At 38.4% G+C, this 24634-nt stretch overlaps 1 protein-coding gene across 3 annotated transcripts in view; it reads right to left on the bottom strand.

The window, feature by feature from the left end:
• Window positions 1-489: 489 nt before the first annotated feature.
• The window catches only part of ALDH1A2 (aldehyde dehydrogenase 1 family member A2), an 83599-nt gene continuing 59454 nt past the window's right edge, over window positions 490-24634 (bottom strand). For all 3 annotated transcript variants that reach the window (XM_085303343.1, XM_085303342.1, XM_085303341.1), the window contains 8 exons: window positions 23235-23363; window positions 22989-23102; window positions 12556-12658; window positions 9574-9758; window positions 8643-8807; window positions 8050-8207; window positions 7116-7190; window positions 490-2836 (listed from right to left, as the gene is read on the bottom strand). In XM_085303343.1, the coding sequence (XP_085159469.1) occupies window positions 2764-2836; window positions 7116-7190; window positions 8050-8207; window positions 8643-8807; window positions 9574-9758; window positions 12556-12658; window positions 22989-23102; window positions 23235-23363 (1002 nt within the window). In that variant the 3' untranslated portion in view covers window positions 490-2763. The remainder of the gene's footprint in view (window positions 2837-7115; window positions 7191-8049; window positions 8208-8642; window positions 8808-9573; window positions 9759-12555; window positions 12659-22988; window positions 23103-23234; window positions 23364-24634) is intronic.

Raw genomic sequence — 24634 nt, 5'->3', positions numbered from 1 at the left:
TTTACTGACCATCAAATTAATGTACAGTCTGTCCTCCCCCCCCACTTTAAGGATTTTGAAATTAAAGAAAAGTGGAATAACACTCCATAAATGATCTGATTGTTAATTTAATCATCTCTGTGACTCATCTACTGGAGAAAGAAAAAGCATCACTTTTTTTTTTTTTAAACATTATCCAAAATTCAAGCTGTGATGCAGCAGTTTGCAAGGGTGCCCCACTGGGTCTGATGATATCAGACCTTCCTCAATAGCTAAACTTTATGACCACGAGGGTGAGGATGAACTTTGGCTATGACCTAGATCTACAATTCGCAAGTGTTTTTCATACAGCTGCAATAATATTCCAGAAAATGTAATTGGCCTTTTACTTCATTCACTTTTGCAAATGAAAATAAAGCTACTGTGAGAACAGATTTTTTGCTAAGAAAATATTTTTTTTAATATTTTTATAGCTCTGTCAACAACAAAGGAGTCCCACAGTCTGTAAAATCTTTCTCTAAACCTTTTTAATGGAAAAAACTTCATAGAAAATATCCTTTTACTTTTTTAATAACATATAACTATATACATGATTAAAAACTGTAACAAAAAGCTGCAGGGACTGGAAAAATGTTTTGTTGGATCCATGCAGATGGTACATTAAAAAAGGATTTCACAAGTCCATATACATCAAATGGAGCTGCAGTGAAAAGACTGGGGAGGGGAAGCAACTCTATATTATTTACGGAGAAGTACTGGGAATAACACACAGACATACAAAACACATAAAGAATACAAAAGAGTACACAGTGTAAATGATGCTAGCACAGAAAGTTTTGTTTTTAAGTAAATAATAGGAGGAAAGAAATAAAATCTCCTTTTTCACAGATTATATTGCAGTTAAAAAGATAACTAATTTCTTATTTGCTGTATTTTTTGTTTTTCTTTTTTTTTTAAACTGTGACATACACTACAGTAGGAGTATATGGCATTCGCATTTAACAACTCAGGAATATTTTGACTCATCTCCATGTCTGTGAATATACTATAATTTCTGAATAACATATTATGTATATGTATTGCTTTAAAAACATACACACAGATTGACATGAGTTATAAATAAAAAATGTTGATTTGGGGGCCGCAACACTGCAAAGTGCTGCATAATCTTATCCTGATTCAGCAATATGTTTAAGGACACACTTACTTAACTTAAGCTCTAAGAGGAATTCCTCAGAGGGTAAAGAAAGTTAAGAACATGCAGAAATCATTTGCTGAATCAGGTCTGGAGTTTTCAGTGGTTCGTAGTATAGAGTCTGCAGCTAGGAAAACTGTTACACATGAGTCTATAATTTTGTCCTTGCACTCCACATAAATGTAGCTACAGTAAATCATCTGATCTACTATACTTTTAAAATAAATTTTCTTAATTCTAAGTTAAAACATAAAGCAAAAACTTTTTTAAAAAAGTGAAGATTYGATTAATTCTGCAGCTGGAAAGAGGAAAGAGAAGATGATGTTAGTTGTTAGTTACAAGTCGGAAGAGGTTCTGTAGGCAGCAGGGAATGGTGTGACAGTGGTTTTAAACATCTGACTCTTCAAAGAGCTTGCTCATATTTTTTGTGCTGGGTCAAGAAAAGAGCAGACATCATTGAGCAGGTGTAGTGCCAGCAGGTAAACTCACCTCAGGCACACGAGCGTGGTGAGGATGGCAAGCCAGCATTTGATAAGAAAATAAAGTCAAGCTAACTTGTTTGTCAGCTGAGTTTTTGCTGGATACTTCCCTGTGTAATGAATATGTAACAATTTCCCACTGGTAAAAGTAGAAACATCTGCTGTAATCATGGACAGTGTACTGTCAGACAAGGTTACAGAGTCTGTGTGTGCATATGCTTCTTTCTTTAAAAAGGTGAAAACAACAACAGCAAACAACAAAACTGGGTGAGCTGTGAAAGCTGAAAGCTTTCTGAAGCCTTCAGATCTGTTCCTGTACTCCTTGGCACCCTTCCACCCTGCCTGGCCATGCTCTTTTTGCAGGCAGGTAAAACTTTTTAAGAAGTCCTTTAAGKGAGGTTTTTTTGCTTATAATAAGCAAGGCATAATATAATTAACAAAATAAGTTTTGAAAACAAAAAAGCTGCGAGTCTGAAAGTCAAATCTCACTGATAAGTATTTGGATTTCATTATGCATGCAATGATTTAGTTCCCTCTCCAGTCTGACCTCTTTGTGTGAATGTGCTAATTGAAAAGTTGCCAATATATCAATTTCTTTTCTTTTTTCTTTTTCTTTTCTTTTCTTTTCTTTTAAGAATACCAATGGTACTTGGTTATGTTGCGCACTGCTAGCATTTGGGGTAAAATTTGACTTGTAAAGCCCTGTATGAAACAAGAATGTCAGCACAAGGCAGGCCTCGAAAAGGCAACTTCAAGCAGTAAGACTTATTCTGCTAATGCTGTTTAATGAAGAGATAAATGTGTGCGTGCATGCATTCACATTTAACAGTTTTATAGGTAGAACCGTTATTAAATGATGCCCAATAGCAACTTTATCWCATGTTTGTATGGTTTGTATGGTTTGCTTAGTAAAAATGTAAAGAAGAGTTTTACGAAAACATGCAGAGTTGGTTTGCATTACTTATGTGATTATGTGCCTGGTATGTATGTCGCAACTTAATTTCTTAAATATATATTGTGTAACACTTTTTATTCCTGAGTGCTGGTCCCCATAAGGAATAGAGAGGGTAGCATCACGTGCTCTTCTGCACAGCCTTGTCTTTCATCATTTTACGAATTCTTCTGAGGGATCTTTATTGTCACAGTTTTAACTTCAGAGTATTCTCTCAATCCACATTCACCCCTAAAAAAACAATTTGCAACTGTCAGCTTACACCAGGCATTAATTCCTTACTTCCTCCATGAAGTGATTCCTTTAAAAACTTATAGCCTAAATTTCTAGTCACGGGTTTCCTGCTGTACTTTATACAAGATTTCCATTCATGCCATTTTTCAAAAACCCTGAAGTTTCAGTGTAGGTCAGAAGAACAACAGATGGCTTTAGCATTTGATAAAGAGCTACAGAACAATATTAAACCCAGTAGTACTCACTGTCCCTCAGTGGAACTATTGCAAGTGAATTGATGTCCTCTGTCCTTTCCAGATCCTGCAAATGTCCAATTGGCAAGACCTGCACTACTGCCCAATAAAATTATTGCTTGTATTTGCACTCAGGAGAGAGCAGCTCCAAACTGAATACTGTGGTAATGAACTACTCACAACCTCGGATAAAGTTGAGCATGATTCCTAACCCATTGCTCTTTTTACCTTGTCAAAACATCCAGCAGCATTTGCACTTACTATGAAAGAGAGTTCAACCTGCATATATMTATATATATATCCACTAGTTAACTAGAAAAATCTTTTTGTTCTGGCATAGCATCTTACACCAGATCCTGTAAACTAATGAATCTAGCCACTTAGTAGGTCACCGTCATCTGACACCTAACACTGTGGGATATGTATTTTGCTTGGGATAGATGATGCTTAAGAAATGGGTGTTTGTGAATGCTGCATAGATTTTACTGTAGACATTCCTGGCCTGGCTCATCTCTTAGGCAACTTTGCTGAGGTTTAGAGTGGACTTGGCTTCTTGGAAGAATGCCTTTCTTCCCTAACGTGTAGATAGCTGCATTTCCCTATGTATGTTTTGAGTGCGAGATAAGCGTGTTTTAGTCAAGTTGTTGAGTTCTAAGATGTCTGCTGTGTGCATAAAGCAAAAAATATCCCCACCTCAAAACATGTACAATCCAAGCCTGTAAGTGGAAGGTCTCTTCTGCCTGAACTCATACAAGGATGCTTAAGCATTCTTAAGCATTAAATGTCATCCCCACCCCCTAAAACACACACAATTCCCATTTCACATCACCTGCAGTTCTGAAAACTCTCTGACATGCCTGTTGGCTTGGTAAGCCTGACACTTGATATACAGMTTGATACTTAACTCACCCAGACTGATGTTTCAGTAGGAATTTTATGATTTACCAGAGCCTAATACATGCAAGAATATATGCTAGTAAAGAATTTTCAGTATTTTTGAAGGGTTCCCAAYGATTTGAAGCACCACAACTCCAGCTTTTAGTCCTAGTTTCATCTCTTAACGGAATGACCAAAGTATTTAGCTATTTGTCAGACTCAGAGGAAGCCACAAAACCATCCCCTCTGGCTCAGCTGCCACCAGAAGCTGCATGGAGCCCAGGAATGAACATTAATAAGTCTCTCCACATGAAAGTTTCTGCTTGATTCAGTAGTGCTGCAGCTTGGCTGCAGACACCAGTTGGACATATTTTTGTGAAACAACAGATAACCTAGCCAACAGAGGATCCAGGGCCCTTATGTATGTTCCAGCTGCCAGTTTGTGTCTTGTCTTGGTCTGGCAAACAAAACTAGACAAATCTATTGTCTATTTCTTCAACTGAAGGCTTCAGGGCCTTATGGATTGGTTTTCTGGCTGAAACTTTGGAAGCAGACAACTGTGAGGAATTCTAAAGCAAGTATTTTTCAAAAGTTAAAYAGTTGCTCATACTGAATAGGAAGCTAGATTATTCCAGGCATTCGGAGCAGATGAGTCAGTGCGTGTTCAAACAAAGGGCTAGGTTGTCCCCACAGCCTAATACGGGGAAGTAGGGAGCAATAACATCCTGTTTCTTAGCCACGTTGGGTCTTCTTAGATTGCAGTGTAGTTACAGGGTGAGAGCAAGGGTTGCATCCATGAGAGGGAGGAGCTCATGGGTCAAGTTTGCCTGACATTATCCCTTGCTTGTGTAGGTGTGAGGGAAAGGGAATAAATKGCTCTCCAAAGAGAAATGATGACTCTCCTCCCTTTCTGAAGCCAAGAGAAAATAAGATAAGAGAAAGAATTATAGCTCCAAGCCTTTCTCCTGTCTTCACTTCTTTGGGGAATGAAGCTAAGCACTGCTGAGCTCAGAGCTATCCWGACAATAATGATTCCCGTGACAGAAAAGGATAGTGGTGAAGTAGAATGGAACCTCCTTCCCTTGAAGATATTTGGACTGAGACCAGAATTTTGAGAGACTCTGTCTAATATAAAAGGTTATACTGGACCATATAGGATGAGTCACCTGATTTTCAGTTACAGGAATTCACTTTTACACCACTGAATTCAGATAAGGATCTTAAAAAAAGTACAGAAATCCCTCATTTTAATATGCCTTTAGGAATATAAGAATGTTTTAAATAGCCTTAAGGTAAGTAAGAATCTTGCATTGTGTACAGAAGTTTTGTGGCAGTGTAAAATGACTGTGGCAGATCTCAGTTGTCTATGTTCATTTTTTTCCCTATATGTTTTAAAGATCTGAGAATTTAAATGCAGGAACAAATCAAATTCCAGCTAATACAGTGCCAGTACAAACAACACAGTGGCACAATTATGATCTGTCTGTAACATAGCATTAGCTTAGCAAAGATGCACATATCTGTAGCCATGTTCTGTTCTTATTTTTTGTTCTTTAATTATGCCTCAACATGATTCATGCTGTAAAATGTATCATTTAAAAGTAGGGATCTACTAAGAAACCTTGATATTTTAATAAACAATAATTGTAAATACAAATAATAATATATTTGTAATAATAATAATAATAATATATGCAAATAATAAATAAGATAGGGGGAGGAAGAATTAGAAGCCTTGATAGGTTATCTGAACAAGAGGTTCTTAAACGAATAGAATAATTACTCAGGAGTAAGTTTTCAGGCATCTTTGTGTGAGAGATATTATTTCTATTCCCATGTAGATGGGAATCAAGTATACAATTCCCATAGATTTTTCCATGAGAGCGGGGGGTGGGGGGGCTGCCTGCTTTCCCCCCTTTGGAAAACTCTACGATACCAATATGTGAATATTTTGCTTGCACAGTTAACCTCCCTGAAGTCAACAGGGTCACTCTTGGGTGTCAAGTTACTCATGTGCTCTATTGAGCTTAGTAGTTCTAGAATATTTTCACAATGATAAGAGTTAGATGAGCTGACATATTTATGCCAGTGTGAGATCACCTCATAACTCATGAATGTGAAGAATAGTATGAATGTGTTATTCAAAGTACTCCCTAATGAGGGAAATATTTCAGACTACATAGAGCTCATTTTATAGATCAAGTTGTATAATTCAACATATTTAAAGTTTTAAAGAGTTTGACCTTATTTTAGTTTACTGCTGAGTTTGCTATTAGCCATAAGCTATTTTGAAAGTTTAGGTGGGACATAACTGGTACACATGCCTCCTGCACAGAAATTAATTGAATCTTTTATATAAGTGTTTGTGTGTGTGTGTGTGTTAAGAAATGCATAACCGATCTGGGGCTGATGGAATTACTAAACTTCCTTGTGATTGTAATGAGAATTAAACAGTAGTAAGACTCTAAGCTAGGTACATGGAAAGCATTTGAGGGTGGAGCTCCACTTCAAAGTATTTGGCACTTACTTCTAAATGGAATAAGGAAAGACAGAAAGCTTTGTAATGGAAGGTGATTTTTTAAAGGAGTGTAAACAGTTGTCTATTCTTGTCTAGGCCTGATTTCATTTAACATTGTTTTTAAATCTGGAAGAGAAAGATAACATTTTAATTAAATTCAGATGGACCTATACTAATAAATGTAGCAAAAAGTAAAGAAAGGAAAAAAATACATAGTTTCAGTGAGAAAGGCAAAATATATGGCAAAACAACTCTAAAACACCTACACCAAACTAGTCCAAAAGAAGAAACAACAAATAACAAAAAGTGAATCTTTCTGGAAAAGCACTGGTTAATATGGCTAAAGAAAACTCTTGTGGAACACAAGTTACTATGTGGCAAAATACTCAGAAAATTTCAGTTTCTTTCAGAATAAGAAGATAGTGCCAAGAATTTATTTTGCCRTGTCAAAAATAAAGTAAAATAAAAGCAAAGGAAAGAAAAGGAAAAAAGTGATCTTTCCATATACAACTGGCAATAAGTCATCTTATACTGTGCCCTAATTGTCAAATGAGAGTATTTCTAGATGGAATTTGTGTGGAAAGATTCACTAATGTTTACTGAGTTGTAGAGCTGAAAACAGTTTAGAAGATAACAGTATAATACTTACATCTCTCTCCCATTGCCAGACATTTTGAATCCTCCAAAAGGACTTTGGGCATTTAAGGCATTGTAGCAATTTATCCTGCAAAACAAAAAGGCAGCAAGTGTGACTGTACTGTCCAAAAGCTATTTGGAAGTCTCAGGGAAACAGAGGAAACTGAACTGAAACTTGCAGAGCCAAGGAGACTGTATAGCTCTTTGTAATAGCAAACTTGTCATTTTTCAAAGAAAAAAAAAAGAGGGGGGGGAAGGATTACGTTGCAATAGCAACATTCTGCTCCTCATTCAGTAAGAGAAGAGACCCTGGCCTGTGAAGACTTGGAGAAGCACACCGAACATTTGGATGCGGCTTCAATAAATGAACTGTTAATTTGCTGACAAGCCTCAATGCCAGGTTGTAACACAAAGCTATTAGATTTGAATTTGTCCTTTTTCCACCTGATTTCTCTTGGATTTTTAGTTTATCCAGGTTTGACATACATACCAAATTGTAAGCTATCAGACTTTAGAAGCAGCATTGCCTACTCCCAGGGGCTAGAGAGAACAGGTCTCCTCTTGGTTCCCTGAGGCTGGTTTTACAGAAAGTGCACRCCTCTCTGTGCCATCAGCAGAAACCTAATGGGGTTCCTCTGCTCCACAGAAAGGGTCATTTATACTCYGGATTGTTTGTTTTCAGCAGTGCCCTTCAGCAGTGTGACTGCCCTGCAACAGAAAGAAAGGCACTTTCCACTTTTCAACAAGTCTGCAGACAGCAGTGTTCACCCACAGTGAGCAGGGTGACAACACCCTCCTTACAGCTGCTCCATATCTCAGTGATTCACCTTCAGGATGGTCTAGATAAACACCTTTGAGACAAARGTGCAAAACTGAGGTGACATAATGATTGTGAGTCAAACTCTTTATCTCCAAGAGCAGGAGTGCGGTAACTTTGGCTTACTTACCAGACTGTCCCAGCCTGCATTGCTGAAGAGACTGTCAGGGCCTTATTTATGTCATTTGTAAAGACAGCAGCTACCAGCCCAAAATCAGAATTGTTGGCTCTCTCTATAACTTCATCCATGGTTTTAAATCTCAGTATTTCTTGAACAGGCCCAAAAATCTGCAAGAAAGATTAATCATTAATTTATAAAACAGACCACTCAGAGACATTTTATCCCTAATTTATATTGCTTTTAACTGTCTCCCTTCTCCTGTTTTACTCTTCAGAAATTCCCACAGCAACATTTATTAGTGGTAATAGCTCTCTGTAAAACTGTATGAATTTTCCAAAGCAGTTGTCCCAGCGGAACTCATACATTTCCTCCCTTATCTCTTCTTTGAGGCCTGAGGCTTTATACCCAATGACAAAAATTGAGCTTCTTTACCCAGACCAACGCTGTAAGTTGCTTTATGCAGAAAGAGTTCTGAAGAGATTCTCATCTCTTTTTATACAGTGGTAATTTTCACTTGAAAGATTTTGTCTCAGAAAATAAAGAAAAGAAACAGAATTGTGCTTAGGATATTCTAAAATGATCTTGCTCATGTGTKTGACTACCTCCTCCTTTGCAATTCGCATGTCATCCGTTACATTGGAAAATACTGTAGGTTCAATAAAGAAGCCTTTTCTTCCTAGTCCTTTACCCCCACATTCAAGTTTTGCTCCTTCAGTAATGCCACTTTGAATCAGTTCCAAGATTTTGTTGTATTGCTTTTTATCAATCTGAAAGAGAGAAAAAGCAATTTTACTTGCAGATCATGCACCTGACTACCAAAACAGAACAATTTTTTTGGCAAGTCACCTCCTAGTGAGTAGACTCAGGCTTATATTCACTATTGCTTGAGCTGGAAATGCGAAGGATCTACTGACTATAATCTAAGACTCTATATTCTTAAGAATGTGTCCCCTTATAGATGTGGCCATACCCACATCCTTGCTAAGGAATATGGCTTGTAAGTACAAAAAAAGAAGGGTGTTATTTTCTGCCCGATGAACCATGTTCGCTTCTTAAAAATGATACAAGCCAGGCTGATTATTACAGCATCTCTACATTTTCTAAGGATGAATTTATAATTCTGCCCATCTTTTGCTAAGAACTCATATCTCTCTCTCTAGGAGTCTACAAGCACAGTTATGGTTGTAGACAGTCCTTGAATATAAGCACCTAGAAACAGACTTTTGCAAGCTTCTCTCCTATGAATGGTAGCACTGTACAGTTTGTAGCTGCATATTGGGGACTGAAGGCCAGAATCTTGCCATTAAAGCTGTGAGGCAAACTTTCTAATATTTAAGATGAGAGTTTTCACTGAACAAGAAACACCCCTGTGTTACACAGGTAATCTAGCTTTAGAATTTCAATCTTTCAGATATTTGTCRTGTCAGCTACTCCAGATTGCAATGACTACGCATTGTAAGACCTCAGTCCTACTATAGTCAAAACGCTTCCAGGCACCATTTACACTGTAGAGCTGAAGCCCTATTTCTTTACCTGTGGACCTTGTTCTGTAGTTGGGTCAAAAGGRCTCCCTACTACTCTCCTCTTCGCACGTTCCACACTTCTTCTAACAAACTCCTCATAGATTGATTCTTCCACATAAATCCGGGAGCCTGCAGTGCAGCATTGACCTTGATTGAAGAAGACACCCTGGTGAGCTTGTTCCACAGCATAGTCCACTGCAAAATGAAGACAACACAAGCTGTTGTGAGACATCATAGACACATCTGCTGTTGTGTCAGCTCATGTGTATTACATGGTGTCACATTCYCAAAACTTCAAAGCAGAAGTAGTAGATTTGGTTAAAAAAAAAAAAGCATATTATATTAGGTCATAAAGGAAGAAGATTCATTTCATTTTATGTTATAATCTCTGTGAAAATATGGAGTTTTTTAGCATCTAAAGTTGAAATTTTCCCCATTTATGCTAGCCTGGGCACAGCTGTATTAGAATTATATTAGAAGTATTGCAACTGTTTCAGAAACACCAGATTGCAAGGGAGCATTCAGGACTTCAGGCACTGTCTAGGCAAAGAAGGCTCCATAGATAATACTTCCACACACCACCTCACAACACAAGCCACAAAATACTGCCTAATATCCCATAGCAGAAATTAAGTCAAGACACAGCTGTAGCAATCTATAGGAGCAGGCCATTTGAGAACAACTTCATCAATGTCTTATGTCCCTGCAACATGTAAGTTATAAACTAAGCTCTAAGAGGACCCTAGGAAGTGACAAATTTTCCCCTTCCCTAAGTTTGCAGTTGGTTTAGTCCTGCTGTGAGGATTATAATCAACCAAGTACCTGAGAGAATTTAACTTTTGATAATGGCAAAACACATCCTTCACAGAAAGCTAGGTTATTTTTCTGCAAGACAGAACCATCTTCCTGGCCTATACAGGTGGCCAGGTGAGGCCTTAAAAAATATAATTTAATTATGAAACAAACAATAAGTGATTTCCTTTCCAGCTTCCCTGGAGGTACAACCAGCACATCCAATACTCAAGCAGGGGAGGAAAATCCAGCCATATTTAGACATTTAGAGCTAGATTCTCCCCCTGGGTACAATAGCTGACTAGAGAAGAATTTGGGCTGTATGATATTGAATTTATTGTTCTACAGTGATGGCCTGCAGCAYTGCAATACCCCTGTTATCAGCTGTAGCACTTTGGAACAATGCTTAAATATAATTACTTATGGAATAAACAGAACAACAGTGCTTTACTTTCAGCACATCTTACACAACTTCATCTAACAAAAATGTCCTATTCTGCCTTCAGTATCATCTTGAAAAAAAATATGTAGGGTGTTCCCTGGACCACTTTCAAATTTTCCCAAGGCAGCTCCACAGAGATTGAAAACAACAGTGGATAGCACTGATCAGCTGATGTTTCCTCCTCTTTTCTTAACGCAGTTTTGCACCATGAAGAGCTCTAACCATTCTTCTCTGGATTTTGGTACACTATACTTTCAACAGCTTTGTCATTCTTTCTGCTAACTTTTGGCCCACAGTGTTCTTCACACAGAACCAACTGCTCCTTTGGAATGGTGAGCAAATTGCAGTTCTTAAACAATAATAGCTTTGAAGTCTGAATCTCAGGCCAATTACAGAATGAYGGAGTGTGGAACAGTCCTGAAGAAGACTTTGTTCTCTCTCCTTGCCCTGTTTTCTCCCCGGGTCCTCAGCCTTATTTTGGCAGATACASCAAGTCACAGATAAACTATAGTTCTGTTCAGTAGCTAAGCATATTTGTCCTTGCCCTGTGGAAGACCTTAATGCAGACCAGGGCCTGGCACATATTGCTGTACAAAAGGTGTTCAGACATGTATGATTAGCAGGGTAGGGACATCTGCCAGTATCACGATTTCTTGTGAGAGATGCAGATGAGTAATTGGGGTAGCGGGCTGTAACATCTGTACCTGGCTCCAGTTAACCAGGAGCCTTTTTTTTTTTTTTTTTTTTTTAGATAGTTTTTTTTTTTTTTTTTTTTTTTTTTTTTTTTTTAGCTTACAGGGATGACTACAGCTGTAATTTAGACCCCCAACATGGTAAAATTTTCCTATGATGTAGGAAAGTCTTCAGTTGCTGAAAGTTCTCAACCTTTCTCCTAGTCTTTTACGTCATTGATAAGCTTTTAAATGAACATAGGATTGTAACCAACTCTTGTAATGTATGCTATTCAGAATCATTCTTCATTCACTTTCCTCTTTCAAATTAAAAAAAAAAAAAATCCTTAAATTTCTAATCCTTTGGGTTACAAAGTAAGTTCTCAGAAAATGCAGTGAATACAGTGTGCCTGCACACAGCCTGAAACAATAGCTCAAAGCAAGGTGTGAACTGTCCCATTCATCTTAATGAGGTGTTAATGTCAAAACCTCCTGTTGACAATTTAAATATCAACATTGTTAACTATTTCATTACTGATCATTTAAGCAGAAAYTTCCAGTTCGTTTTTTCATCCTATCCTAAACTGCTGTCCTGTACCTTCCCAGGTGCCAAAAATCCCAGCTGCACATTATCCAGCTGCCAAAATCTTCAGCTCCCTGCTGACAATGGCAATGAGAATACTTCAATACACAATTCTTCAATTGTGAAAATTTAAAAAATGGAATAATATCCATTTGTAGCTACTATCAGAACAGCGTAACAAAGTAATAAAGCAGTGTCTAGATTACCATTCACATGATTTAAATTAAGCCCTTCTTTTTTTATAATTGCTGCTATCACAGAATTTCCAGAGCTAAAGTGCTACAGTACCTCGCTGCAAAGTTTAGGACTACAGATATGTAAAATGCCATGATTTTTACTAACACCAGACATACATGTTTGATTATAAGTATTTCTCTGTTTCTGTAATATAAAAGTGTGATTAGATACAGCTATATTTGTCCACTTCCCTTTGAATGAAAGATATGCCCTAAAATGACAACACACAAATGTGTTTTTAAGGAAAATGTGGAAGTGCTGACTTACAATCAGCATCTGCAAAAATAATGTTTGGGCTTTTCCCACCCAGCTCCAGCGTAACTCTCTTCAAATTACTCCTTCCAGCTGCTTCTTGGATCAGCTTTCCAACCTGAAAGGAAATGGAGACGCATTTTACAGGCAATGTAGTCATACAGTTCACTTTAACAGCCAATGCTGGACATCACTGAACAGTGCTTTAAATAATCCGGCAGGTTCTTCAATCCAAACAGATTCACATCAGCAGCGGACAGCTTTCCAGGGTTTTTTTTTCTAGAATTGTAGCRAGGACAACGCCTGGCACAAAGAGCAGTGTTTGTATCTTTCATCCCATGGTATCTATGCTAAAAYGACTTCTCTTTTAGGGTGCTATAGGAGTGCTGAGTTAAAAATCTGAAATCGGTTCATCCAGATTATCAGCATGTGCACAAGGTTTTCCATACTGTTACCAAGAGGTTTGGCTATATAATATTCAGTTTACTGTGGAAGAAAATAGATCTGATATTTGAGTATATAGTAAGCATGTACTTATTACTATTCATCAGTAATAAGTACAATCTCACTTCTTTATATAGTCCAAGCTTTAGTTACCTCAAATGAGCACTACTATTAGAATTTATTTCACTCTTGGTACTTACAGTTTCTAAACTGCTAGCCAAATCAGTTTGTAGGAGTGCCTCTGTTATCAAGTTCAGTTTTCAGTGTCCAAAAATTTAGGTAATTTTAACAGTGAAATCATAATCTAGCATATATCAAATTCTGACAGAATCATCAGCCTTCTCTGCAGGATTAGCAGTGTACAGAAGAATATTAAAAAGAGCAAGAAGTTACAAATGCACCATCCCAGATCTAATCCTCAGCTGCACCACAGATGATCTCAATATGGCTCAAGGCRGTCAATGGCACCTCTAAAATGCCTTTGTAGGTTGTGGAGACAGCTGGAGCTCTATGCAGACCTAAGAAGAAATCAGAGCACCCTCAAGTTGCCAATCTGACCAAGGAACACAAGAATTGATTAAATGGGGTAGTACTTCGACAGCTACATATATGATATTTCCTGTACCCAGTACAGTTGGAGAGACAGCTGTGCTCCCTGGAGAGTCTTCCCTCCCTGGAACAGTGAATCCAAAATAGATCAGATTTTTGTACTGTTAGTGTAATTATGCCCATTTTTGTACCTAAGGAAGTAGTAAGAGATAGATTTAGGCCCTCAAACTGTAAAGCACGGGATTAAAATTATCTTTTAACTACTGAGAAGCTGGAGGGTTTTTTTTTTTGTTTGTTTGTTTTTGTTTTTGGGGGTTTTTTTGTACGGAACATGTTTTAAGGTCTCACAGAAAGTTAGATGCCGAATGACACATGAGTGAGATGCTCACCAGAACTCAAACTCTCATCCTATATTTACTAGGAATTAGGGTTTTGTCTTCAAAATTCTGTCAACAACTAGACTTCAGTCTGCACCAAATATTCCAGGCTCTGGCTGCTGGGATTTCTCAGTTTTCTGTTTCTCTTCCTAACATCAGGTGAGTGAGATTCCCACYAGCAAGGGGTTAATAGGCGAGAAGCTCAATCTCATACAGAACTGAAGTTCGTGTGCTGGAGAAAGTTAACTCAGCAGTGGAGTAATCAGAAAGCAAATGAAACAGAAACCAGGGCCCCCACAGAAAAAACAAAACTAAAAGCCCACAGGATAATGAAGGAATTGTCAACCACTTCATGTACCTTCTGATTAACTGTTTATCTGGTATTGCCCCTATCCAGTGTGACTGAGGTTATTTCTTTTYTTTTTTTTAAAAAAAAGAAATTAACATTAGCTTCTTTTCTTTACCCCTGTACTGATGGAATGGAGTGTTGACATTATCATGAAATTCTTTGCATATCCCCCTTAATTGGAGCTGATTTTATTGCTATGTTTGACTGACAGCCAAAGGGAACATGAAAAAGAAGAACCCTTTTTTTGCCCTCCACCCCCACCAGATACATCGAACATGTCATTTGGAAATTCCAACCTCTCAAACTGTGCTGAAAATTTACACTGAAAACCAGTGAGAGTGCTGTGTTTATACCCAGTGCCAGCCAATGCCATTCACACCCTCACAGCCTTGAGCTGCCCTCTTTCAAAGAACAATTCTCTATTCCCTCTCAAAAAATCCCCAAACAGCAGGGTACACCGAGGAAAMCAGAGCAATATGTCCAGCTCACCATCTCTCTCCCTTCCATTCCATCACTTTAACATTAGCCAAAGTTGTTTTGTCCACATAAATGAAGTTTTGTACAGAATTCTGTACAAACAAGTGTTCGGGAAATCTGCAAGTCCAAATATTTTGTGTGACAAATATTGAAATCCAAAAGGCTTGGAAATTATGCCTTAGTTTGGAAAAGTATTGTCCAGAGTGCTGTTAGTAYGTGGAGGTTGTTGTCACGTTTCCAAATATGAACTTAACAGGCAGCTTCACGGTGTCTTTTCCATCAGAAGTCAGTGCAGACCTCCAGTTGGAAGGGCTCCTGCTGCTCTGGGCTGCTGTTGTGCCCTGTGCACTTACAGGCCCAGGGAAGTCTTGGGGAGGGCACCAAAGCTGTGATTATTTGGTGACAAAAGCAGCCTTTTGTAACTGAGCCTCTCCTTATGGAGAAGGACAGCATGAAAGGGGTAAGGGAGAGTGTTGCAATCTGCATGGTCTTTTAGTACATGCTTCCTGTGGCGTCTCTCAGCTCTAGCTGCGAGCTCCCACCAGGCAGCGCAGCCTTGCAAGGGAACGCAGGAGGAGAGGACTCCCCCACAGATAACGGAGCTGGGCTGGTTATTCAGCAGGAATGTTGGCACAGAAAACCCCGACTCCCCATCCTTGTTTTGAATAGGCTTCAAGATTGATATCAGGAGTATCCCTGGATAACTTGTGAAGTACTATAACCTTTTAAGCTACATGGAGAGTGAGGCAGATGTAATTTGGCTCATCTTGAAGAAAACAATTTGTTATTCAGAACAACAACAGTAACAAAGATAAAGAAGCATTCTGTGGCATCCATGTGCAAAAAAAGCTACTTGAAGGATAGTCCTGGAAGGGTCTGTTTCTGGACTGTGAGCTGTATGATGTTAGGAATTTAGAGCACACCGTAAGATACAACATTTGATTCTTATTTGTTTGTGCCTTCTGCATTTACAAGTTCAACGTCTCTCTCAAAAGACATTCATACAGTCTTTAAATACAGCTGTATAGAAATTTTAGAAAGTCTATTGCCTTTCATATTCTCTTCATTTCCTGATTTCAGATGGAAATGTGTGTTTCAAAAAGGTACAAGTGCTTTTGTCTGTTACTGTTAAAGCACTGGAAATCCCAGAAGTCAAAAGCAGATCTCCAAACTTTATGATATTTCCTCTTTGGCTCCATCAGAGTGTCCAGGTTCTTCTCTGCCCTGAGCCTCCTTTGATCACAGGTACAYGGTAAGCCACTAGGGAACACCAGAACCAAGGGGAACAGCAGTCTAGCTGGACAGCAGATAATTTCCTTGCACACGGCCGCAGACAAGACTGCAGAGATAAGCTTGAGTGCACAGTAAAGCTATGTAGATTAAAAGCTTCCATGAACAGTGCAAAAACTGACAGAGGGGAGATTCCTCTTCAGTTATTTAGGTGTTCTGAGTAACTGGACTGCCCATCTTTGCTATTATACCTTGCTTGGGATATTAGGAGAGTATCTGAAGAATAGCAAGTGTTTTAAGTTACAAGAGATGGATAAAGTTTTGGGCAAATGGTATGATCAGATACAAAATTCAATGATTCCTGAAATTACACTATTTTCTCTCTCTAGCTCTTGAGGTACAAAATGCCTGTTTTGGCAAAACCTTCAAACCCATGCTGCTGCTTAGTMCACATGATTTTTATTTTTTTTAATTCCAGATTGTATGCAGAATCTTTCTGAGAAGCATTTCAGGACCATGTGGCATGTTCTGGGTGTTTCCCTGGATCCAGTAAAGATTAATGAACACTGAAACGTTGTCATAAAAAAAARCAATGCATGATCCAGGCTTCTTTGGCTCTGCAGTGCTCTGAGTGAGGAGAAGCCCAGAAAAGAGCATTGTGAGTAGTGTTGTATAAATAAAATGGAAATCCCAAACAGAAATGACTGGCGAGAATTCTTAGCTATAAATGGCTTATCTGAATGCTGGGTAAAATCCTGGCACCATGGAAGTCCACAGCTAAACTCTTATTAGCTCTGACAGGCTGATACACTACCCCATTTGTTTTAGTTTCAGTAATCCTTTTGACATGTAGCTTTTGTTGGCAAAAAAAGAAAAACAGTTGTCAAAGGACAGCTCCCTAAATTCTACCACGAACACCATGAAGGAAACGAAAAAGAATGACTTTTCATTCCGGAAGCACAAATTGTCTAAGATACGATCAAAAAGGTTCAGCAGAAGCAAGAATAAATGATAATGTAGCCTCCCTAGATCCTCCCTATTTTGAATAGAGCATTTCTATAGCATGGTTAGCTAAGAGACTTAAAGCAGAACAGATCACCTTTAGTATTGTTTTTAAAAGTGAAACGCCAGTATGTAATTCTTCATGATGTCCAAAATCATCCCAAGATTGCATGATCCAAGAGAGCTGACACAACTCATTACTTGTGCAGTAAGTAGACATGCTGTCTACATCATGCCTTGTGACATTTCGGAAATGAAAGGAGAATCCTGCTGAGTAAATTAGAATCAGTGGTAATACAGCTGTTAGCTACAAACATTTGTTTGGCATGAATCAATCTTGACTCTCCTGTAGTTTGCTTTGATGGTCTCTCTAGTATCTTGTTGACTAACGATGAGATCATGGTTTGTTAATCTAAGTGCATAAAGAAAACATTCTGCCAAGCAAAATGCAGGCCGCTTTGTTGGGTTGTACTGAAGTTGTTTATAGACCTTTTGTTTACACAGGCATCCAAAACAATTTATGGAATATTTATTTGGGTTACTAAACAGAACTACAAGAACATAGACCTGAATCCTATCTTTAATCTGTCTGGCTTTTAATGGGTCTTAGTTTGATCAAAATGGAAACCAGCCACTTAGGATATATTTCTTGTTGGCTAGTGCTTCAAATGTTTTGTGTGCTATCTATGATTCTTATCTTGAGAGCATTTAACAACCAGAGAGAGTTGTAAGCCTCTCTGATTTGGAAGTAACACATTTGTTTTTGAACAGAAGTCACTAGAACTCGTTAAACTTTTGCAATAAGCAAAAGCAATTTTTAATCTAGACAGTGTTTTAAATGCACATATTTTTAAATGCACAGCTTGTTGCTCTCTATCATCATCTCTGATTCGAAGCCCAGAACAGAGTGTACCCAACTATTCCACATGCACCTGTAACTTATGGGTATCTGCTTCCAATGCAAATACAGCACATACATCCACGCACAGGCAGACAGCTCAGAGCAGTTGTGTCACTGAGACAACAGTCTTACATGGAGATAAAAGCATAGGAAGAGTAAAGCAGTTTCTACTTGCTGTTTTCCCTGCTGCTTGGAAACTACATAGGAGCTTTCTTTCAGAAAATAAGAAGGTAACAGGAAGATGAAGAAGAACCTCTCTGCCTTTCTGATATGTGTATATCACTGTCCCCTCATCAGACCCCCTCTTGTAAATAAATAATAAATAAATAATAAAATACTTCACTGTTCATTTAACTGTAGGGGAAGAAAGGGACTTGTATAGTATCTCCTGCTGAACTCTGTAGGCCAACAGCAGCTACTTGGGTAAACCAGACATCCAGATTTTGGATGTTTTCTTATTCTAAAAAAAATATAAATAACTAAATTCTATTTTAATTACATTGTTGCTTCTAAGTCCTAGGAAAGAACCACATTTTTAAAGGGAACTCAAATAGAGAAGAATACCTGGAACAGTGAGGAAGCTCAGGCAGAGAGAGGTACSGAACAATGGAGAGAAGTTACAAGGAACAATTAGGAGAGTATGAGAGAGAGCTGAGTTTTACAGACGCACTTCCAGACTCTTTGGTGAGCAAGAGTTTCACCCTGCAACTAAGGGACCAGAAGGACCATGGAGAAATTTAGAAAGAAGTAATGAGATGTTTAAATTGATTACATTTTTTTTAAAGGGAAAGTAGGAAGGATAGGAACAAGTGCTGATGTGGTCAGATTGGCTGCAAAAAAGATTATTTTTGGCAGTTTCATCTCACTGTGGAAGATGTCAGAAAAAAAGCCCAAGAGGAGATTGCCACAATTAAGGAGGATTGTGGATTAGCTCTGGTTCACTAAAAGCAACAGAGTAAAAATAAACATTTTTGTTAAAAAGTCCATACCAAACGAGCTGCTGAGGAGCAAACAAAAGCAAGCACAGAAGCCAAGAAAGCTGCTGAAATCTGTGGAGACACAATATTTTATGGCTTCCTTGTGCACTCAGTATGATTTGCTCTCTTACAGTGTGACAGTTCTCAAAGTGAAATTCTCAGCCCATGGGGTGTCCGCAGAAGCTTCCCAAAGGAGCTGCAGAGGGAGGAGTTTTGACAGCCATGCAGGAGACTGGGAGAAAAGCTGATCCATGGAAAGGTGTTTCATAAGAAGTGACCTAAGGTATGAAAGCGTTGGAAGACTATTGTTTTAATATGCATAAGCTGACCCATAAAAAGAGGGGTCAGAAGGAAAGAGGGAGAGAAGTGGAATCAATCAGTGATRGTACCACAGACAAAGAGGTCTATCAATATTATGATATGCCACACATTGAGGCAAACTAGCAAATAAGTGGTACTTTAAACAATTTTGAGAGTGTGWGAAAATGTGACAAACAGAAAAGAAATAGTGCAAACCGAACCACTGTACTATTTGTAAGTGGCTGGTTCACAAGGCGTCTGAGCCATAAGACCTATGTTGTCCTATGCAAATTCTGCATGGCTTTTCTTCTTCTCATTCAGAGTTAYGGTTTTTGTTAGTCTTGTTGTCCCCTTAGAAGCAAATGGCTCCTATCCATGTTGGAAATAAAGACAGTTTATTATAAAGACAGTTTAAAGAAACTATGAGACTTTTTTGGTTCCTAGCTCAATAATGTGATGGTATACCTAGCAAGGGAGCAGATGAGGAGGATCCACAGGCCAGTAATTGATGTACTGTGCAGCTTATCAGCCTGTTTCTTCCACTCTGTGCATTACTAGATCCACTGACTGGAGGGATGGAGAACAGCAGTTTTATGTCATGCACAGTTCTGTATAGTTCTAGTCTCTCCCGATGAGTCAGGCCTCTCACTCAACTTGCACAGAGCRCTCTGGGTGTGATGGAAGCGATGTGCTGATGGCCTGTCAGTAGGAGAAGATGTAACTGTCCCTTAAGTGGGTCTGCTTGGCCTTCTTTTTTGTGTCACCAATACGCATATATTCTTCTTTTTCCTGCTTTGCAGAAGAAAGCACCACCAGAGTTAGTGTATCTTCTGCTGACTTTTTTTTTTTCTTTTGTCAATGACAGCTACACGTATTTACTGAGGGAAAGGTCTTTTCTTTTTATTGCTCTTTCAGTTGGGATGATATTAGCTTACTTAGCTCATCAACAGAAAATAGGGTGTGAATTTTATGCTCTCAGTTCAGGTAAAACCCTTCTCCAGAGAAAAAATTAAGGATATATTTAAAGTCAAGTATTACATAAGTATTGTCTGGAACAGACATAGTTGTGAACCAGCATTTTCCTGAATTGGAGCTTGAATAAATTAGATGACACTATCACAAATTAGGAATTACTTATTTGTTGTCCCTGTATAGGCAGGGGCTTGAGGCCTCACAATAGTCAGTGCCTTCAAGGGGGATTAGGCAAAATTATGGATGGCAGGTCCATTGGTGGCTATTAAATACAGTTGTCCACATGCAACTTCARGCTCAGGAAGTCTTTAAATTACCAGAAGCTGTGATGCTATTGCAGAGAAAGGATCTCTCTACACACGCTCTGTTCTGCTATAAYCATCTGTTACTGGTCACTGCTGAAGACAAAGTACTAGGTTAGATGGATCTTTGGCCTGACTCTGTCAGGCTTTATGGAGTCAAGGTCATGAACTTGGCCTTCTTGTTCTCCTTTCTTTTGTCTGTGAATTGTAGTCTACAAATTTTGTAAAACATTATAATTGAAATTACTTGTAGGAAGAGCAACTTGTTTTCTACCGTTAAAAAACTTTGCAGGAAAGAGACAATAATAGCCAGTTGTTGTGATTTTTACAAACAGATGAGGCATTTCATTAGTTCTGAGTATATATACTTATAAGGTAAACAATTTATATTTTTTTCAAAAGAACTTTAATGGTGGAAACTTAAGAAACACCTATACTTCAGGCACTTAAACTTGAAGATCTCTACCTTTGTACTGATAACTTGCTCAGGCTAAAAATACTAACTGCCTTAACTAGCACCTGGAATAAATGGGGGACTGGAAGTTAGTATCTTGCTCAGTATACAGCTGATGGCAGTCGGAAATCCACATCACGGGAATGTACAATTGACATGCCGCAGACGAGGCCAGAGAGACAAAATATTTCTATTATTATTTCATTAAAAAATGAAAACTGTTTCTGAAAAGTCAAACACTCTATAGTACAGCTGATACCACAGCATTGTGTTTAAAATGTTACAATGTTGACTTGCTGTTACAAAAATTCAGTGTTACAGGAAATCAGAAACAACATGGAATAGTTTACACTAACTCTGCATTAAAACGTTCCATCTGTTCTTGCTTTAGGTTCTTAGAGAATTGCTTTTTCATCTCTGTAATGCTTTTCACTTCCTATTAGTAAGGCTTTTAAAGGTAGGCACTGAGTTAGTATAAAACCCACAGCTTTTGAGTTTAAACGCCTATTAAAACTAAAGCTGTCTGGAACTACAATAAAAATTTATTTTGGCTACAAAAGACAACTTTGAAACCTAACCCATCTGTATTTTTCCTCCTCCAAACAGTGCAACATCCTGTATAATAGAATATTTATCTTAAACAGAGACCACATATCTTTATGAAAACAATTGTTCCAATTTAATTTATGGGGGGTAATCGGCTCATATTAAGATTTTCAGTATTCTAGGATGCTAAAATAAATTGGTTACAGAAGATGTAATGACTAGATGTAATTCCTTAGAGTAATCTGAAATCTGATGTTGCAATTGGCTTAGTATATAACTTGTGTATATAATAATCAAAGATTGCCATAAAAAATAATACGCAGTTGCATATAGTAATTGCAAGATAACTGAGTGTAAAGATAATTGGGTGTGCAGATAAAGCATGTAACTGCAGCTACATTTTAACTGATGATTTAGGTGCATGTATTGTGACATCCAAACTTCAGTACGGGTATAATTCCACAAAAATTATTTACTTGAAATAATTTAGCTGGTCCCTGCAATCTCTGGGCACACAAGGCAGTTACCCAAACATATCTAGTAGAGCTGTTTGGTCAGTGTATTTAGCAACTCACACAAAGAACAAATTTGACTCACTGTGAAGTGCAGTATGCCTGGGATGCGTACAGCCTCCCACTGCCACGAGTGGGAGTCATGCATATCAAAGAGGAACCGGATCCCTGGAGTTTAGCTTCCTCCATACAATAGTTTGTCAGATTTTGAATTGAAAAGGGCCTGTCTTTAGCACTCTCTAAATATAACCAGCCCTGAAACTCCCACTGAGATTCCTTTCTGCCTGCCTTCAGACGATGAGATAAGGCCCCTTCTCCTGTGACATCAGTCTGTAGTCCCTCTATCATCCCCACCCCAACCCTGATAACAGCCAGCTTTGCACGTATTCGAGAGTGAGGCATAGCCTGAGTTCTGAGAGATTTGGCTCTCTTTCTGTAGATTACAGCCTTTTCCTTCAACCCTAGCCTCTTCTGTAACACTTGTGTCACAAAGTCATAACAAGACATTTTTGACATCTAGGAGACAACTGGCTCCCATCCTCTTCTGGCCAGCACCTTTCCTTCATTTCGAGACAGATGCCTTGGACAACCCACTTCCTCCTCTTCCATTTCAGACCTCCTTCTCCTCAACATATTCAGCGCAGCAGCAAAGCTTAAGTATATTTGCCCCTTTCCTCTTCCCTTTTCTCCCAAGTAGGCCAAGATACACTAATTACAGATGCTAAAGCAGAATTTATACATGCTGTGATATACAGTGGATGTTCTGCCTTCTTGCATGTGATTCATATCCTCATGAGCCCACAGGAAATCCCAGCAATATTTTTGCAAGCTTATCTCCTGTGCTGAGGTGCCGGGCACAGCAGGGGCTGGAGGAAAGGGGCCATTTCTGCTTYGGAAATACGGTAGTACGTAAGCTTAACTGGAAAGGACAGGCCACTGTTATTTAGATGTAGCTCTTTTACTCAGTGACAGTAAGGAATGTAACTCAAGGGTTTAACTCTAGCTCATTAAGTATTTATTCACATTTTACAGTAACATATCTGAGAACACTCTTACCTCAGTGGATCCAGTGAAAGCAATTTTATCAATGCCAACATGAGATGCTATTGCTGTACCAACAATTGGACCAAATCCTGGCAAAATATTGACAACTCCTGGTGGAAAGCCAGCCTGTCAAAATAGGAATGAATGAAGGGAGGCATGCTTTATGAAAACTGACAGAGCTTGTTAAACCAGACATGTGCTGGTAGTTCCTTCCCCACACGGAGAGACAGAGACATTATTCCTGTCAATTATTCTTACCTCCTTGATGAGGGCTCCCATATAGAGAGCGCTGAGTGGTGTTTGTTCTGCTGGTTTAATAACTACTGTATTGCCACAGCACAGAGCTGGAGCAATCTTCCATGCAAACATCAGCAGGGGGAAGTTCCACTGTAGGAAAAAATAAAAGTTGATAGATGGAAAAATATTGCAGTGGTGTTTTGTTTTCAAGATGTCAAGCTGCTACCTCACTTATTTCTCAGGCTGATCCTCAACATAAATCTTTCCCAGCACAAAGCAAAGATTTTTTTAATTACCCCCATTAAGAAAGCGACAATGATGACCTTTTAGTTCTTTCTGTTCTGTTTAAAGAACTACAACCCCCACCCGCAGCCTTCATAAAAGAATCTTATGTTCTCCGTTTATTTTTTAGTTTCAACTTTTAATTTCATTTACTGTTTTCAATTGGGACTTTATTCCCCCCCCATGACAAATAGTTCTTGCTTTAGGTATATTTGGAAAGAACTGTTTGCTCATGCAAAGGAATTTTAGATGTAAATTTCCAATCATTGAACAAGGCGTAAGATCTATACACAAATTATATCATCACTAATGGATGAGAGTACAATAAAATACCCTTCTCTAAATGTCTGTACTAGGTCAAGACATTTAATTAATATCTTTTATTTTCTTGAAAACTTCTAGTCATGCAGTTTAATATATAAGACATCAAAATAACAGTACAAACAAGTTGAGATAAACTCTCTACTGATGTAAAATTGTGTATCATCATTAATTTCAACTTCACTTARCTACAGCAAAATATGTGGCGAATTATATCAATTTAATATACGAAGACTTTGGTCAAGATAACAGTAACCACAGCAAGTGTTTGGCTTTCTGCATCCACCTAAGAGCAAAAGTGGATAGTACCACTGATTTCACTGGAAATGCCAGAGGAACAAAATAACTTTGTTTGCACAGTCAGTCTCATAAATGCATATAATAATCTTGTTTGGAAAGAAAAGAAAAAAAATACCAGTCACAAAGAGTCAGCCCCTGGCCAAAACATGTTACTGTCTGATGCRTATCAGCTGCCACTCTCATGGACATCTCCCTAGCCCCTGGCTAGCTTGAAAAAATACACAACTGTCTTTCCTTCGCTGAACACCCAATTTTTTACTCTCTCAGTTGTTTATAAACTCTGGAGACAAAGTGATGTTTTAATTCCATCTCCAATATATAAACCTGGGAGGGAAGCTATTGGGCCAACAGTGTGCTGACAGCCTCCAATTATAGTGCCTATTGCAAGGCGAGCTCTAAAGAGTTTAATAGGGCAGTATGTGGCCCCATTTATGCTACAAAACTGCCACAGAGAGTCAGTTTTGGTGGGAGCTAGGGTGTGAAAGAGGATGAACACTTTAGTGTTAGGCTGACTGTTT

Source organism: Rhea americana, unplaced genomic scaffold, assembly GCF_003343005.1.
Source record: "Rhea americana isolate MKP2758 unplaced genomic scaffold, rheAme1 scaffold_2, whole genome shotgun sequence".
NCBI lineage: Eukaryota > Metazoa > Chordata > Aves > Rheiformes > Rheidae > Rhea > Rhea americana.
This window is presented reverse-complemented; position numbering and strand designations above follow the sequence as displayed.